Source organism: Polyergus mexicanus, unplaced genomic scaffold, assembly GCF_030449975.1.
Source record: "Polyergus mexicanus isolate NDT 795.1 unplaced genomic scaffold, iyPolMexi1.0 SCAF_3, whole genome shotgun sequence".
Classification (NCBI taxonomy): Eukaryota; Metazoa; Arthropoda; class Insecta; order Hymenoptera; family Formicidae; genus Polyergus; species Polyergus mexicanus.
This window is the reverse complement of record NW_027223323.1, coordinates 10,129,594-10,147,529: the sequence shown is the minus strand read 5'-3', so window position 1 is coordinate 10,147,529 and position 17,936 is coordinate 10,129,594. Positions and strand designations below refer to the sequence as shown.

The following is a 17,936-nucleotide window of genomic DNA, read 5'->3' as shown; positions in this document are numbered from 1 at the left end:
ATTGACTTTATCACATTTAAGTTATATTAAATTTATTAATTTATATATATATTTTTTTGTAATTTATAATTTTATATACTTGTTGTATTCTCTTTTAAAATGCTGCAAAAAAAAAAAATCCGGTATTTATTTAACATAACCGTGTTTAAATGAATAATTTAAATGAATAATTTATTCTGACATTGTTATTTTTTATATTTTCATGAAAATGCTTTGCGGAGAAAAAAGAACTTTTAAACTTTGGTTTTCACTACATGCAAAGACGCATTGGTATAGTAAATGAATATTTAATTAATTTTCTTTTTAACACGTTTATGTGAGAAAAGGAGACAAGCGTTTGTGGGGAAAAAACAATGCAGAGACGCGCATCGGAACGAGTCACGTTGAACGGCGAATCGGAAAAGCTGCGGCCTCGCCTCGCTCTAATGTTATCGTTTTGCGTCACAATATTTTCTCGTCAGCAGCGCGAGCGCAAAAGCGGGAACGGCTTTGAATGTCCTTTGTGCCCGTCGAACAGCTGGTCGCGCGCGCGATCGTCGATACGTGCACTCGTGTACAAGTGCCAGTCTACGCAACACTACTACTATTACCGCGACATTGTATTCGTGTCGCACGATATTGTCGTAAATTAAAACGCCTGCCTATATTCCGAATAACATCGATTACCGCTCTACTCTGATCGCGTCACCTCGATTAACACGTAACGACGTTCCACTTATGATCGGGTACGTATTAAATTTAGTCGAAGGCTTTATTGGCAAACCGTTTAGCAATGCAGATACCGGGCAGTTTCGGTAAATCGTGTCGCGAGGATGTAACACGAATGCCGCGATTATTATCGCAACACGATGTTATTTCAACAATCTCCACGAAGATATGAAATTTTTGTTTTTATCGCTTCTTTTATTGTTCCATTAACTTGAAGGACTCTGATAAAAATCTGGAACGTGAATGACGAGATTATTATCGAGGATATCACTTTGGCAACTTTTTTTTTTTTTTTCTTTCTTCTTTTCATCAAGTCAACGATATCTCTCGTCGCTATTAGTTTTCGTCCGTGATTTATGTTTCGCGGAGGAATTACATCTGAATATTATTATAGTCGTAGCACGGGAGCCGAGGCCAATCGATGTATCCGGTGGTCGATGAAATAAAGCCGAGTACAAAGAAGCAGGAGGATGGTTGTGGTGATGATGATGATGATGATGGTGGTGGTGATGGTAGCGAAGCGCGGCGGAGGGAAAGAAGGAAAGTTGTCGCTCGGTGGCAACCTTCGGCTTCAAGGGTACAGGGCCGTACGTCCCTCTCGAGGGTTCGCTTTCCCTCTTCCGTGAACGATGTGTGACGAATAACCTCGGAATTCAAAACCGACTTCCATTATAAAGAAAATAGACGAAAAAGGTTCTCTCGGAGAACATCTTGTCCTCCACGTCCGCGTTTTTTCAATCTGTGCGTCGAAATGTTTTTTCATTTTTTTTTTATTTTTTTTTTTTCCCAAGCATTGTAAAGTTTATGTAGTTCGTAAAGAGGGTTTTCTAAATACGAAGCGCTTTCGGAGATTTTTTTGAGAATCATGTATCACTTTTATTAATTTTATTAATTTGACGTTTTTATAAATGTATGATATCGTAATAGGATGCTGAGTATTATATTTTTGCGTTTGAACAATACATTTTATTATCTCAATTATTTTGAATATTGCTTGGGATTTGACTAATAATGATATCCAAATATGTCAACGTGAAAAATTGCGCGATTTATCTTTTCCAACAAATATATTAACTATGATGAATGTTGAAGAGAATCTATCATGAAAGGGTTAAATTGGTTGGGGAAGGAGAAGTATCAACGACGCAGAAAGGCTACGTAAGCAGTTATGTAGTATAGTATGCGAATGCTTATCGAAGTTATCGCTGAGCAATCAAATGACAAGCAAAGAGCCGCGATACACACGATCGGACGCCAAATTATCTGTAAAATTTGCGATTGAAATCGTTTCAAAGCGAAGGTCTGTATTAATGATATCGTATATCAATGCGCTTGCGTTCAATAATTAAACAACATTTTTTTGTTTGTTTAATTCATTTTAATGCTCGTAAAAAAAAGAAAAAAGCTCACGTGGTATTTGGTAAAAAACGCACATTATTAATGCACTTGATTGTATGTCTCGCACATTATGAAATCTATAAATTTCACAAAATCTTCATCGAAAAAAGAGAAAAGAAATTCAAACAATGCGACTGAGATCCAATCGAAACGATAAGAGTTTTGCGACGTCACTAGAGATATATCTCAAAATAAATATGTGTATCATTAACTATCGTTAAATATCGTAAAACAGAGCAATATTGTACAGGGATAGCATTTATAACGGGTGTTATAATTTAGAGTTAGAGAGACAAGAGAGAGGAAGAGAGATGGCGAATCAGTATAGTTAGATTGAGTTGTTAGTTAATTTTAAATGTTAAACGAAAATAATTACTAAATATTAATCAGGTCTAGAAATCCTTATTTAGCGCGCGCAGAGTGACGATTGCTTCGACGATATCGAAGGGACACGATCCAAGGGCATATCCTTCGTAGTTTAGGTATCTTTTGTGGTTAATAAGACGGTCGTAAGGGCGCATCTGCAGGGAATGGACCTCGCAAATTGGCCGTGAGGCCCAAGGTCGTCCAGTATATCCCACGTACCGGGGCACTGGCCCCTGTTAGAAACGAGTCGGGTCGGGGGGAGCTTCCCTCCCCTTGCGGGGATCCCAAAGAAAAGCAATCCTTCGGCTCTAGAAGGACGAGTCGAAAGGAGATCCGTGCTGTCGCTCGCGCGAGAAAACGCTTTTCATTTCGATTCGGCATCTGCAAACGTCACTGAAAAGAGCAGATGGGCGTCAAAATGGATTAAACAGCGAAGTTAAAAAAATGATTAATGATACCGATAAACGAAAATTTTACGAATTGATCGCAGGATTTTAAAAGTAAAAAAGATTTCTTTTTTAATTCGTCTTTGCAAATTACGCGAATTGTTTATTTTGAAAGTGCTATAGGTCCACGGTGTGTATATATGTGTGGAATCGAGACGAATCTTGATAATATTTTCAAGAATAATATCAAAGATATTTAAGTACGTTCTAATAGATGTTCAATAAGTTACGTGGTATTTGTAGCAATTGTGTTAAAGAAAAAATGATTTGTGAGAGAATTTACATATATTCTGTATCTTTAATTATAATCTTTATTTAACTTCAGCTTAACGCCAAGAAGTGGACTTGGTTTACACAATACCTATAACTCACATACCTTTCTCATTCTCTCATACATACCCTTATAACTACCTTATATTCCTATTTTTTCTTATAACCTTCTCCTTCTCCTTTCAAATTTTCCTTAATAACCTTCCTTTCGCATCATCTAACACATCGTTCCACAATTTTTCCTCTACTTCATTCTCATCCTTATCTATTTCTATAAACCAACTTTTAGTTACGTCACAATCTTTAAAATAATGACTTATACAATCTTCGCCTATACCGCAAAATACACAGGCATACGCTTCCTTCCCTAACCAATATTTATTTCTATCCTCCATGTTTCCGCGCCTTAACCTTAATAAAGCCCTTACGCTGTCGCCTAAATTTCCTATATCCACATTTCCTTCCCTTAAATACATTGGCCCTTCCAACCTTATTTCCAAATCCTTGTATTTCTTATTATATCTAGCTTCCCTAATTTTATTATCCTCTAATTGTCTCTGCACTTCCCTGTCCCTATTTCTCAACTCCTCTCTAATATCAATTCCTTCCTCTCTTAAAATTTCTAATGCTTCGATACCCCACCCATTTCTATTATAATATTTTTCTCTCTCCTTACTATACATATCCCCCCCTCTATCTACTTCTTTTTCCATCCAACACCTTTTTACCCATTTATTTTCTTCCATACCTCTTATCTTTTCCTCATATCTCCAAGACCTTATACCCCACTCTATCCTTAATTTGTTTAAACCTAATTCTCTCGACATTAAATACCTTGGCGTACAGAATTCTAACCTGAATAACCATCTTACGTAATCTAACATCACTCTTTCTAATTCCTTCTTTTCCTCCCAGCCCCATATTTCCACTCCGTAAGACATTACACTCTGCACCAGATACCTAAATAACCCCCACCTTCTTGTAAAATCATCTCTACAAATCCTTTGTTATATAAATCCTTTATGTGTTCTTTATAGTTTCCATTACTATTAAACACAAAACCGAAATACTTGAAAATCTTTACCTCCTCTATATCTTTCCCTTCCCATTTCCATGACTCTTTCTTTTCCCTATTTCCTCTGTTAAAAACCATCACCTTTGTTTTTTCGGTACATAATATCATTTTCCTTTTCTTTAAAAATCTCTTTATTGTCTGCAACATATCCATCAGTGCCTCTTTATTCTTTGCTATAAAAACCATATCATCCGCATACTCTAAGGACCATAGCCTATTTCTACCTACTCTTATACCCCCAATATTACGCCTTTATAACTCCTTTCCTATCTCCGCTACATACAAGTTGAACAGCAGAGGACTCATCACACAACCTTGCCTTACTCCCTATTATATCTTTAATTAATTAATAGCTTTATACTATAGCTTTATATACTTTATTAATAGCTTTATACGTAATTTTGTATTTTGGAACGCATCATCTTGTAATCAACTCGCTCCGCCATTAATTTTCTCGTTCCTTGCGTCAGGATAATAAAGTTCTTTATTATATAATTAATTTTATAATTTGTATAATTTTTCACATATATTTGTGACCGAGAATCAAGTCACTATCGCACTTCACTTTGTCCAGACGGAACAGCATTCGCTCGTCGTTTTACTCTTTGTATGAAAAGATGTTCGTCTCTCTTATCGTAACCGCGAACCTTGAATCGTGCTGTGAACTGAATTGTGATGAACGCAACACGAAAATGATAGAAATTTAACTAGGACTTTCGAGAGAGAAAATAAATTTAAGAAAATTTCGTAAGACCAATACAAGTAGCTCTAACGCTAATTTTATTAATTTTATTAATATATTATTAATAATATTCTCTTAAAGATATATTAAAAGAGAGTAACTTCTTCTTTTTCCATCTATATGTTTTATCTTTTTCTTTTCTTTTCATTTATTTTTGTACATTAATTTTCTCATCTTTTGACGGTCTTATTTAATTTTTGTAACTTACTTTTGTATCTCGATGAGCTTAATTCAGAGCAAGGTAAATTTATTTATTTCTCTCTCTCTCTTTTCTCTTCTAAGTTTCTCACGATAAAATTCAAGTCCACGTCATTCGCTGCATCATGCAAAAATGCATGAACGAAGAAAGGAAATTTATCACAACTGACAGATAATCGTGCGCTCTCGTCACTTTCTTAGTAATTCTTCCTCGAATAACTTGATTCACGGTGCACTATTTGCAATTTTACACTGTTCAGATGTAATGATTTATTCATCTACATCTTAATCTTCGCATATTTGTCTGTTATCTTTTCAAAGTAATTATTTGCAATTATTCAAAGTAAAAAGATAGAGACTTTTACATGTAAATGTAGATACAATAAAATGGATCTTATATATATATATATATTTTTTTTTTTTTTAATTTCTCTTGTATACATCTCTCTCTTGAATGAAACTTTATTCAAGCCCTTAATATTTAATTTAAAAAAACGACGGAAAATTCTCGAATATGGTATTTATGTTTTGTCGGCAGTGCCGACTTATCACAATTCGTGATACGCGATACAAAACACGTCACGCATACATGGATCCCTTATCAACTTTGCGTTTTCCTGGAGACACCGCGACCGAGCGTGCAGTCAAACCGCAACCGCTCTTCGCGTCACAGCATCACGGGGCTATTTACGCTCGTTTGATTCGAGGCTCGGTTGAACTGGTTCCCGAGAATCTGAACCAACCTACGCGCATCTTCCTCGCGAGGGAACGCTTGTCCTCGCCGGAGCGACGAGTCGCGGCGCGTGCAACGCGAAGGCGAGTCGCCCGCGCGTGCGTGCGTGCGTTTGCTTGTAACGCCCTTGAGGAGAGTCAGCCTTTGTCTTATCACACACTCTGGCTTACGCCAAGCATAGCGTCAGCCTTGACTTCGCCCCTCTTCTCCGTCGCGTCTCGTCTCGTCTACTGACTTTCCTGCGAAAATCGACCGACTCCCCGACTTCGATTCCCCGCCTCATCTCGCCCCGAACATCTCCTTGGTTTAAAGCGATCGAGAGTTTTGTTCTTAATGCAGGATTAGGGCAACGCGAAAAGAAAAATTGGGATTGTAGTGGTTATCGATTTACACACGTTGCGTATAACAGTAACAATACTTTATTTTGTACTTTAATACACGAATCGAAGTAGGATATATTCTTTGGCATTTATGCGATACTACGCTGGACAAGAAAACGTGGTTATCCGTCGTGTACCCTGTCTAGGAGAGGAAGAGAAAAGAAGAGAAGCTCCCTAGAGTCGTCTCTCGCGTTCTCTCCGGAATCGGGCGGAGGTGTCGCCTCCATGTGGCGCTAGTGATTATCCCTAGGGGCCATAACGTCTCGCTACAGGATGTTTTAGAGATTCTTAAAGAGACGACAAAGTTACAATACGTGGAGGATATGTTCCCCCATAACTTTACATTTTACAAAGTTTTTCTATATTTAATTCTGGTAATTTATAAAATCTTAATTATTCCGATAATTATTTTTCTATCAATTACTATCAGTTAATAATTAATTGATAATAAAATATCATTGATGTCTTTGGTGTCAATATGTTAATGTTAAAATACTTTTCTGTAACGTGTATGGGATAGAATATGTAATGGATGAGATAAGTAGAAAGACAAGTTATAAAGACTGAAATATAACACACGTATATAAGTATAGAATTGGAGGAAAAGTAATGCGGCACGTAATGGCAGGGAATGTCAAATAAGTTGTGTAACAGCGTCAAGGCTGCACATTATCGTTGTCAATACGTCAAGGTCCTATATATGTGCATATATAGCCACGTGTCTGCAGAAGAGAAGCATCGCTTTCAGAACGAATAAAATTTTCTCCTTAATAACCGTAATAAGACGCCACTTTTCCAATATCGAAACGTCAACCATGACGATTTGTTAATAATTAATAATCGGTAAATTATCTCATATCTTTTCTAAAATCGAGATCTCGATGTCGAAATATCGATGAACGAAATAATCGATCTATTTACGATCAAATTGTTCTTTGAACATTTCGATTCTCCGCCACGCATACAATGACAAAACACCGGGACAATGTTTTTTTTTTTCCTTCCTCCGTCCGTCTGTATTGTTATCGCGATTGTGTCCGATGCATCGACGCCGACGATAATCGCGATAATCGTAAAAGCCAGAGGGATATTTTTAGCCTCGTGCAACTCGGCGTTGCACTCGGTCGCCTCCGTCGCGACCTTCCGATCTTGACACTGAGACTTCCTTTTTTTTTTCTATCGCTTTTTCCGCGAGCGTCGTAGCCGCGCGTGTCGCGCGTGTCAGCTTGAACGAATGTTAATTGTCACCGGTCTTACGAAACGATCGGATGAGAATCGGATATGGAAATAAATGCGTCTAATTATGTGCGACGGGGGGGGATTTAAATTCAATCGTGACGAGCGAGAGAAAATGAGGGAATTGCGAGTGAAACGATCACGTTGCGTTACACACGTTCGCGTGCGGGGGAAAAAAAAAAACGTGTCTTCGTCGGAAACGCAATCTCATCCGTTGCTGCAATGCTGTATCACGTCATAACCTTCCCGTCGTCCTTATCGACAATTACATAGCAATTCTCGGTTTACAATTACACACCGTCGGAGAAGCGTGAAATCCGAAGGCAGCTGAAAAACACGTGCCAGTCGGTTTTTTTTTTCTTTTTTTTTTTTTTCGAAATCTTCGACGGACGAAGATAATGGATAAACGAGACAACTTGACGGACGATTGACAAATTACGTGGAATTAAATTGAGAATATTGTTGCGGTGAATGTGAAAATAACTTTCGGAAGCGGTTTCGCGGAAGAACTCTCTGGGAAGGGGTGAGAGGAGGGGGGGGAGGGATAAAAAGTGGTATTTTTTTTATAAATAGCTATAGGATAGAAATCTCTTTACGAGACACGAGAGTCGCGAGTCGCCAGACGATTTGGCAAGAGGCTATCCGCGGATAGAGGCTGTCGGACTCTCGAGCACCATTGTAATTACGTGATTTCGACGTACCATAGACGACGGTTTTCACCCAACTTCCTCGTTTTCACCGGTGAGCTTGTGTCGGGGCTCCGTTCTACTTTCCCCTGAACTCTCGAGGCCACGCCTACACGTAAGCCGGAGCGAGTATCTCGATCGCTTCACAATGTACCTTAAGGTCCATTCGTGCATCTTTCTAGATTTGATCCTCGTCGCTTCTAAAATCACGCGGGTCATAAACGAATGACATCTTTGTATCAATTATGTGAATTTCAATTTTTTACATTAAAGCAATATGAGGAGGTAAAGATTTTCAAGTATTTAGGTTTTGTGGTTAATAGTAATGGAAATTATAAAGAACACATAAAGGATTTATATAACAAAGGAAGGTTGGCAGCCAATAAAACATGGGGTTTGCTGGAAAGGATTTGTAGAGATGATTTTACAAGAAGGTGGGGGTTATTTAGGTATCTGGTGCAGAGTGTAATGTCTTACGGAATGGAAATATGAGGCTGGGAGGAAAAGAAGGAATTAGAAAGAGTGATGTTAAATTACGTAAGATGGTTATTCAGGTTAGAATTCTGTACGCCAAGGTATTTAATGTCGAGAGAATTAGGTTTAAACAAATTAAGGATAGAGTGGGGTATAAGGTCTTGGAGATATGAGGAAAAGATAAGAGGTATGGAAGAAAGTAGATGGGTAAAAAGGTGTTGGATAGAAAAAGAAGTAAATACAGGGGGGGGGGAATATGTATAGTAGGGAGAGAGAAAAATATTATAATAGAAATGGGTGGGGTATCGAAGCATTAGAAATTTTAAGAGGGGAAGGAATTGATATTAGAGAGGAGTTGAGAAATAGGGACAGGGAAGTGCAGAGACAATTAGAGGATAATAAAATTAGGGAAGCTAGATATAATAAGAAATACAAGGATTTGGAAATAAGGTTGGAAGGGCCAATGTATTTAAGGGAAGGAAATGTGGATATAGGAAATTTAGGCGACAGCGTAAAGGCTTTATTAAGGTTAAGGTGCGGAAACATGGAGGATAGAAATAAATATTGGTTAGGGGAAGAAGCGTATGCCTGTGTATTTTGCGGTATAGGCGAAGATTGTATAAGTCATTATTTTAAAGATTGTGACGTAACTAAAAGTTGGTTTATAGAAATAGGTAAAGATGAGAATGAAGTAGAGGAAAAATTGTGGAACGATGTGTTAGATGATGCGAAAGGAAGGTTATTAAGGAAAATTTGGAAGGAGAAGGAGAAGGTTATAAGAAAAAATAGGAATATAAGGTACTTATAAGGGTATGTATGAGAGAATGAGAAAGGTATGTGAGTTATAGGTATTGTGTAAACCAAGTCCACTTCTTGGCGTTAAGTTGAAGTTAAATAAAGATTATTACATTAAAGCAATATACTAAAAGGATAATCTTTTTTCTCCTTTAATTATAATAATATTTATATATTTATCACGATATTTATATCTCTAATTTTTTTTATCGACACAATATTCCCGAAAGGATTTCTTCATTTTCCTGATTCTGATTTTCTTTCCTCGTAAAATAAAAATTGTTAAAATTGGCGATCCCTCCTCTTACCCGCCTCTCTGTGATTTATATATTCGAGTATAATACGCCTCTGAGAAAAACGCTGTCCTTTCACATGGACGGAAATCGTCTCGTCGTTCCGCTTATACTTTCTAGCGCGATCGCTTTCTCACAAAACAGAGCGACGGCGTTACGAATAAAATCGTTTGTGTCCCTCTCCTTTTTTACCTGCCGTTTTCTTTGCCCCGAATAAACTATTCTCCCTCCGCTCGATCTGGCAATGCCTCCGGCAGTATCTAGCGCAAAAGTGACGTGGGAGTTACGTATATAGAAGCATGGAAGTGAAAGTTACTACGGGTATCGAACGTACAAACGACCAAACAAGAGCCGCTCAAAAGTCGAGGCGATGCAATCCCTTGTCTTTCTTTCTTTCTCTCTCGCGTGAAACTGGAGAAATTTGCCGCACGAAAGTACCTGGCGTAAAAAAAAAAAAAAAAAGAGGGAGGAAGAGAAGCGATATAAACGATATAATGATACGGTAACGCGCCCACCGGATACCCGCATCGAATTTTCAATTTAGAAACAGGAAACAGCTGCTCGCGCAATAGTTTGAACGTTGCATTATTTTCGGAACGCGAATTCTTTCGATTATCATCGTAATTATCTCAAAATTATTCATACATCTTTTCTGATTTTTAATTAACGAAATATCGACGCGCCTTCAAGATGTCTCGAAGCCATTTATCGAAGGGGCGATCTGTGTATGGTATATATTTTATATTATATAATTTTTATGTCTACTCTTTTTCCTCTCGACACAATATAAATTATATAATTTTCTAGTATATATCTATACAATATAAATAATTTTTTATACCTTATGTATAAATATAAAATTATTTTTATATAAAAGATATATATATATATATATATGTAATTACATAATAGATAATATATAAAAATTATACACGCACACACATATGTATACAATTTATATATATACATAATTTGACAAAAATAATTCTACTGCATTCTCTCTGGTAACGTTTATGCCAATGTGCATTCTACATAGAGGAGATTTATTTCCGTTACTTTTCTCCTCGCTATTACTTTATTGCTCGCTATTTCGCCGTGTGTGTGAGTCCATTTAAAGTTAAAAGATACTTTCGGCGCGAGACAAGTAATCCTCTGTTCGCGTCACGGAGAGAGAGAGAGAGAGAGAGAGACGGATGAGAGTTTGCTCGATTTAGATTTCTGTTTCCTGGTTGGTCGGATCGCCGCCGGCGTCCAATGAACCTGCGAGGCTAACGTACTTGACTCGCCTTCTTGGAGCGGTTCCGTACTTGGCACCGCACGTGAGCACCATCGCGTGTCCTGCATACCCTTCTTCCTTTTCCATCCTTGCGCTTCCTTCGCGCCCCGCTCCACCTCTCCCCTGTCGCTCCCCCTCCTTCTCCTCTACCCTTCCCATATGGGACTCGCGCGATCGATCGATCGTCGATGACCTCGCTTCACCTGCAAGAAATAGAGATTCGTGGCTCGATTAATAGCAATCGAGAATAGCACTTAATTATTCGAAAGATATTCGTGAGACGTTGTATTAGAACAGCTGACAAAATATAAAAATATAAATATTGTATAATTCCCATGTATTTATTGAAAAAAAATGTTGACAAATTTTACGTAAATACTTGATACAGTGCTGCTTTACATTTCGAGATTTAAATTTAAATTTACGACATGTGTCTGGAAAATAAAAAACCGTACGTTACGCTCCGCGATAAAAACTCCTTGCTCTATCGTTCAGAAATATAGAGAGATCGACGACCTCTCTCGTGACGTAACGCGGGCACAATTAACGACTTTCCGAGCGAATGAACGTACACGGCGGAATGATGACTCAAAACTCGCTGACTCCGTTCACCCGAATTAACTGGACGTTTCTTTCTTGTCTTGTTGCAGACTTGCGGTGAGCGACTGTGCGCCTCAGACGTCGCGGGTCAGCTCCAACTTGCACAGCAGCAGTAGTATGGCGGTGAGCCGCGTCCCGAGCCCGCCACCGCCGGAAGTGAACACCCCCGTGGCTGAGAACTGGTGTTACACGCAGGTACGTTTCGCTGGTCGGTGGTTCGTCGTCCATCCCCGCGCCATTCCAAGCGATCGATCCAACGGCGCCGAAATTCGTTTCGCTTAGGGGGAAATGAGTAGAGACGAGATTTAAGCGTTTTATTACGAACGCGAGCGGGAGATCGGGATTTTATTTCCAACGAATTATGTCACTTACATTGCGTGTACACTCGCGTGTGATTTTAGTTTAGAATGATTTACACTAACAATAAGAGGATTAATTTTTCAAAGGGAATATTTTAAGATCGTTTAATGTCTAAGAGAGAGAGGGATCCCCATTAGATCTTTTCTTAATGTCTGCGAGATTATTTGCACCACGTGTAAATCATGTTTTTAGGGATGGTGAGGTCTAGATTGAATTCATAGACGTTAGATTTTTCTAAAGACACATCTTAGAGAGATGCCATGTGATTCTGAAATTAAATTTACCGCGGGGCGCAAGCTTGAAAAATTTATCTCCGAACTGTCTAAGTAACTTGAAATTTAAACTTTTTAAAACAAATATTATACATTGAAAAAACGTATGAAAATAAAGAACCCGTAGAAAGCTTTATAGCACGTAAATGTCATGCTTCTCGCAGATATTGGATTTAAGACTATCTGGAGATAAGACTTGTGCGACTAATATCAAATCATCCGAGTTTAATAAATACCGGACTGATTCGATCATCTAATACCCATACAGCACTAAAGCTTGCAACAACATTGTTGCAATATTGCAATATTGCATATTGTAGCTTAATGTTGCAGAAATATTACAAAGACATTATTTTACAATATAACATTAGTAATGTTACAGCAACATTCCAAAAATATTCCAAAGAACGTATTCGATAATCGCTAGTTGATTCGTTTACCGCTATGCGGCGCATATTGCGCTATCTATTCCGCATTTAATTTTTAGTCACGATGATTATGTAAAGTTTACAAAGAACGGCTAATAAGATTAAAGATATAATAACTATTTTTATTAGTTTGAATTGTATGATATAACCCCAATACAGGGGACTCAGACATTGGACTAAGAATTCTTTTAATAGTTTCCATTCTTATATAAAATCGAAAATTTGATAATAATTTTTGATTTTATATAAGAATAAACAAACATGCAAGATACTTCAGATTTTAATAAATAAATTTTGAGATTATACGAAGACAAGAAGAGAGATGTGAAAAAATTTGTTGTATGCGTAAATCCACCACAATCTTTTTGCATATCTGAATATTTCGGATACAAAGAGATTGTGAATTTACAAAATTGCAAATTGAGTTTTTTCTTATTTCTCTTAGATACTCTCTGTCACTGAAGGAAGTCGAATGTGTACCGAAAAATTTACAATTTATAATTTCGTTATTATTATAATACAGAAAATCTATATACACACTAAATCCTGATTCTTATATGCCTAATTTCTTATTATTTTTTTCATATGTTAAAGATATTATGTGTCGATAAATATACATAAAGCATTATTATGCTTTATGTATATTTATTTTTTTTATATATTATTTATTATTATTTTTATAATTATTTTTATACATTATATTGCTATATTGCTGCAATATTATATTGCAGCAACATAGCAATATTTCTGTAGGCGGACATTTTACTGTTGCTGCAATATCATAACAACGTTGCAGCAATATTTCGTAATGTTTCTGCAATGTTGCAATTTTGCAGAAAAATGTTGCTCCAATGTTGTTGCAATCTTGCGGTGCTGTATGGGTATACTCCGTATGGATTAAGGGTGGGAGGGGGAGGGCGAGGGGGAAGATTCGCGGTTGGAGAGACGCGGCGGAGGATCATCGGGCGTGTAACGTCGTCGTCGAGAAGGCGCTCCTGGCGCTCTCATTCTATTTTTACTGCACGCTCGCGTCCCCCTCGCGCGATGTGAACGACCTGCAACTAAATATCTCCCGTCCCGCTGACTCTCCACGTCGGCCTCCTCCCCCTCGGAACTCACCGCGACCGACGCGGTCGCGGAAACGTTTCGCGATTTTCGTTGGAAACTCGCTCCACCGTCCCTTTTCCTCTCCATTTCCGCTTCGTCCCGAATACGAACGGATCGTAACGAAGTTACGATTCGCGATTACGCGCCCACGTCGACGCCCTGAACGCTGGATAAATAGCTGCATGGTTCATTATCAGCCTGGGCGAGCCTCTTTCCTCCCAGACTCGGGGGGATCCAGCAACAATGGTCAATTGTTCATTGACAGTGGTAGATAAAATTTGGAAAATGAAATAACAAAGTTGACGTGTAATAATAATATAGCGCGTAGATAATAATGACAGATATAATAATGAGGAAAATATAGTCTCTCATTATATACTCAATATTATTATAGACTTGACAAAAGCCTCACGCGTTCTCTTCTTCGCGAATCCTTACGATACGAAATAATTTTCTCCCCTGTTCTCCTCAATACGCAATGCAACATGTGAATGTACTGAGATATATTTAATCATTGGAGAGAAAATGCTCGAAAATTAAAAAAAAAATATTTATTCACAGGCTGTAAATAAAATGTCTGACGGTTTTCCTCGGTGCGTATATTTATAACTTCTACCGTTCTAATTTCGACAGCGCGCGCGATAGAATGCGAACGTTATTACGTTCTCTCTCTCTCTCTCTCTCTCTCTCTCTCTCTCTCTCTCTCTCTCGCGCGCGCGCGCGCGCGGATTTTGCAAGAAGCGGGCGCGCATGGTTACTGTTAAATTTTACGATTTTGCCGTCCACGTAAAAGTCGCGCGAATCGATGGAATGGACGTTGGCGCGGCATCGGCACTCGCCCATAAATCGAAAGTCAATCCGTGCTCCAGTTAACTTTCGTAATTCACGAGACCGATTTCTCGCCGCGTCAGCGACTCCGCCTTGGCGATCCGCGCTATCAGCCGTCGCGATTTATCGGTCACATTTATCGTCGATAAAGCGCGAGGACAAGAGGGCGAGTGAACGCGTTGCTGCAAATGTCACGATCGTCCTCGAGATTATCGCGAAAAATTTTTGCGACATCGCGCGCGCCGATACCTCCTCAAACCTCGTTTTCCCTCACGCGAACAATCGCGTAGTAGATTTTAGGTTTGAACACTTTTTATAAAGTCGAGCCTCGAATATCATCGCTGGTATTCTAGGTTCAAGATTAATTATTGCCAAATGATCGTATCGTCATCTGAAACCTTTGGTGTTTAACGCGTTGTGTATATAGCCTTCGTAGATTATGACGTTTTATTCGCACGTGTAAATTTAATTTCTCTCTGTAATGTCTTACGGAGTGGAAATATGGGGCTGGGAGGAAAAGAAGGAATTAGAAAGAGTGATGTTAGATTACGTAAGATGGTTATTCAGGTTAGAATTCTGTACGCCAAGGTATTTAATGTCGAGAGAATTAGGTTTAAACAAATTAAGGATAGAGTGGGGTATAAGGTCTTGGAGATATGAGGAAAAGATAAGAGGTATGGAAGAAAGTAGATGGGTAAAAAAGTGTTGGATGGAAAAAGAAGTAGATAGAGGGGGAATATGTACAGTAGGGAGAGAGAAAAATATTATAATAGAAATGGGTGGGGTATCGAAGCATTAGAAATTTTAAGAGAGGAAGGAATTGATATTAGAGAGGAGTTGAGAAATAGGGACAGGGAAGTGCAGAGACAATTAGAGGATAATAAAATTAGGGAAGCTAGATATAATAAGAAATACAAGGATTTGGAAATAAGGGCCAATGTATTTAAGGGAAGGAAATGTGGATATAGGAAATTTAGGCGACAGCGTAAAGGCTTTATTAAGGTTAAGGTGCGGAAACATGGAGGATAGAGATAAATATTGGTTAGGGAAGGAAGCGTATGCCTGTGTATTTTGCGGTATAGGCGAAGATTGTATAAGTCATTATTTTAAAGATTGTGACGTAACTAAAAGTTGGTTTATAGAAATAGGTAAGCATGAGAATGAAGTAGAGGAAAAATTGTGGAACGATGTGTTAGATGATGCGAAAGGAAGGTTATTAAGGAAAATTTGGAAGGAGAAGGAGAAGGTTATAAGAAAAAATAGGAATATAAGGTAGTTATAAGGGTATGTATGAGAGAATGAGGAAGGTATGTGAGTTATAGGTATTGTGTAAATCAAGTCCACTTGTTGGCGTTAAGCTGAAGTTAAATAAAGATTACAATTTAATTTCTCTCTGTTGTTCGATGTCATTGCGGAATGAATCCAAGATTGAATGCATTTTTTATCTTTTTTTAGGAAACTTAGAAAATATAATTCTCGATAATTAAATCTGAAATATTCCCGATAAGCGAAAGAAAATTTAATATTTTACACTTTAAATGATTTTAAATAACAAAAAGTCTAAAATTCTCGCTTTTAAATTGCGACTTTGCGACAATATTGGAGCCAGATTTTATAAAAATCAAATTGAATTCCGATCGAAATTAAACACGAGGAAATTGAAATTAAACACGAGGAGGTAATTTGAACAGATTCTTTATTTGGATATTGGCGCGAAAATATTTCATATGATAAATTAAAAAAAAAAAAGAAAAAAAAGATCGGCGAACCATTGCATAATAATACGCGGCGAGTAACGCGCGTGGCCTTTAGGAATTATTTTTCGTAAAGACGCTCCTCTTTCGCGGTCGTTCATCTCCGTCGCGACTCGCGATGATCCGTTTACCTCGGCGCGGCGATCGTGCACCATGTCCAGGAGGACTGTTTCACCGGAAGTTGCCGAGCTTGGTGTGTTGGCCTGCTCGATTCTCGAGGCCCGCGCGCGTTCTACGGGCGCTCCCGTAAACGGGCACGGGTGATTCAAGGCCGATCGTCGGCAACCGCCGCGAACGGGTTGAACGACTCCTAGGGGCGTCGACCGGGTCGCCTCCTCCGCCGTCGCCGCCTCCTCCTCGCCGCTCCACCTGGTGGCGGCGATCCGCGCCGACTCGCTACGCGGAACACCCGGGAGAGACGATGAACCCTTCCTCTGACCCTTCTCTCTTCTCGAGCCTTTTACACGTCGCTTCCGCTCGCGAGGCTCGAGCGGATAGTCTCGCGAGACGTTTCGCACGCTCGTCAAACAGAACTTACGAACACTGGGTGCAAATTTCATTCCGCGATTTTAACTCCAAATAACCTGGAATCTTTAATAATTTTTGTCGGGTAGTCTGGAGCCTTGTGGAGAATTCGATAATCTCCGAACTCTTCTGGTAGAGGAGATGCGACAGATTTGGACGTCACGAGAGAACTTGAAGATTAAAGATTTAAAATTTAGATAGATAAATTAATTATAAATATTTGTTGTCATTATTTTAATATACAGAAGAGAGTCTCCAAACCTTCGAATGTCCTTTTAATTGGCCAGAGAATCCGCCGTTAAAAGGAAATTCGGCGGTTTTGGGGTACCATGTATATAAGAGTATATTAGAAAAAGACTAGATAAAAACAACGCACACATTTTTAGCATCTTTTTAATTTTTTTTTTTTTTCAAGAAATTTTAGTTGTCCTTCATCGAAATTAATTTAATTAAATGCCTGTAAAAAGACAATTGGTTGTAGGCTATATTAAATGTATCTTTACTTGTTTATGATGTTGTGATTTTACGAATTTATACTTGAAGCGAGAAATAGCAACAGATTCCTCTTCCTTTATATCGTCGCAGCAATTATTTCCCATATGAATCACAGTTGCATTATTGGTTTTGTCGTCACGTACATCTGTTAGCTGTCAGAAAAGGAACAATACATACACGCGAACATCGGGCGAGAGTTATTCGTACTCGATGAACGAAGAAGTCTAGCTCTTGGCACGTTACCAATGCGTAGGATTACGTCGTAGGAAACGAGATTAACTCAAGAAAATGGTGTACTCCTTCACCGGTTGAAAATTTTCCGCTTTGCGAGCATAACGCAACTAATTTCCCAGCAGAAAACGCAGTAAAGATTGTTCGCAACAATGAAATTTTTTTTAATGCACTGCAAATCATGCGAATTGTGAAGATTCTATATCATTTTGAAATCTCGGAAAGTTTGTTTATATATATGCGAATAATAATGTTAAAAT

At 38.4% G+C, this 17,936-nt stretch overlaps 1 protein-coding gene across 8 annotated transcripts in view; it reads left to right on the top strand.

The window, feature by feature from the left end:
* Rdx (BTB/POZ and MATH domain-containing protein rdx) overlaps positions 1 to 17,936 on the top strand; it is an 89,344-nt gene that overhangs the window by 59,980 nt on the left and 11,428 nt on the right. For all 8 annotated transcript variants that reach the window (XM_070293118.1, XM_070293121.1, XM_070293120.1 and 5 more), the window contains one exon: positions 11,727 to 11,871. In XM_070293118.1, the coding sequence (XP_070149219.1) occupies positions 11,794 to 11,871 (78 nt within the window). In that variant the 5' untranslated portion in view covers positions 11,727 to 11,793. The remainder of the gene's footprint in view (positions 1 to 11,726; positions 11,872 to 17,936) is intronic.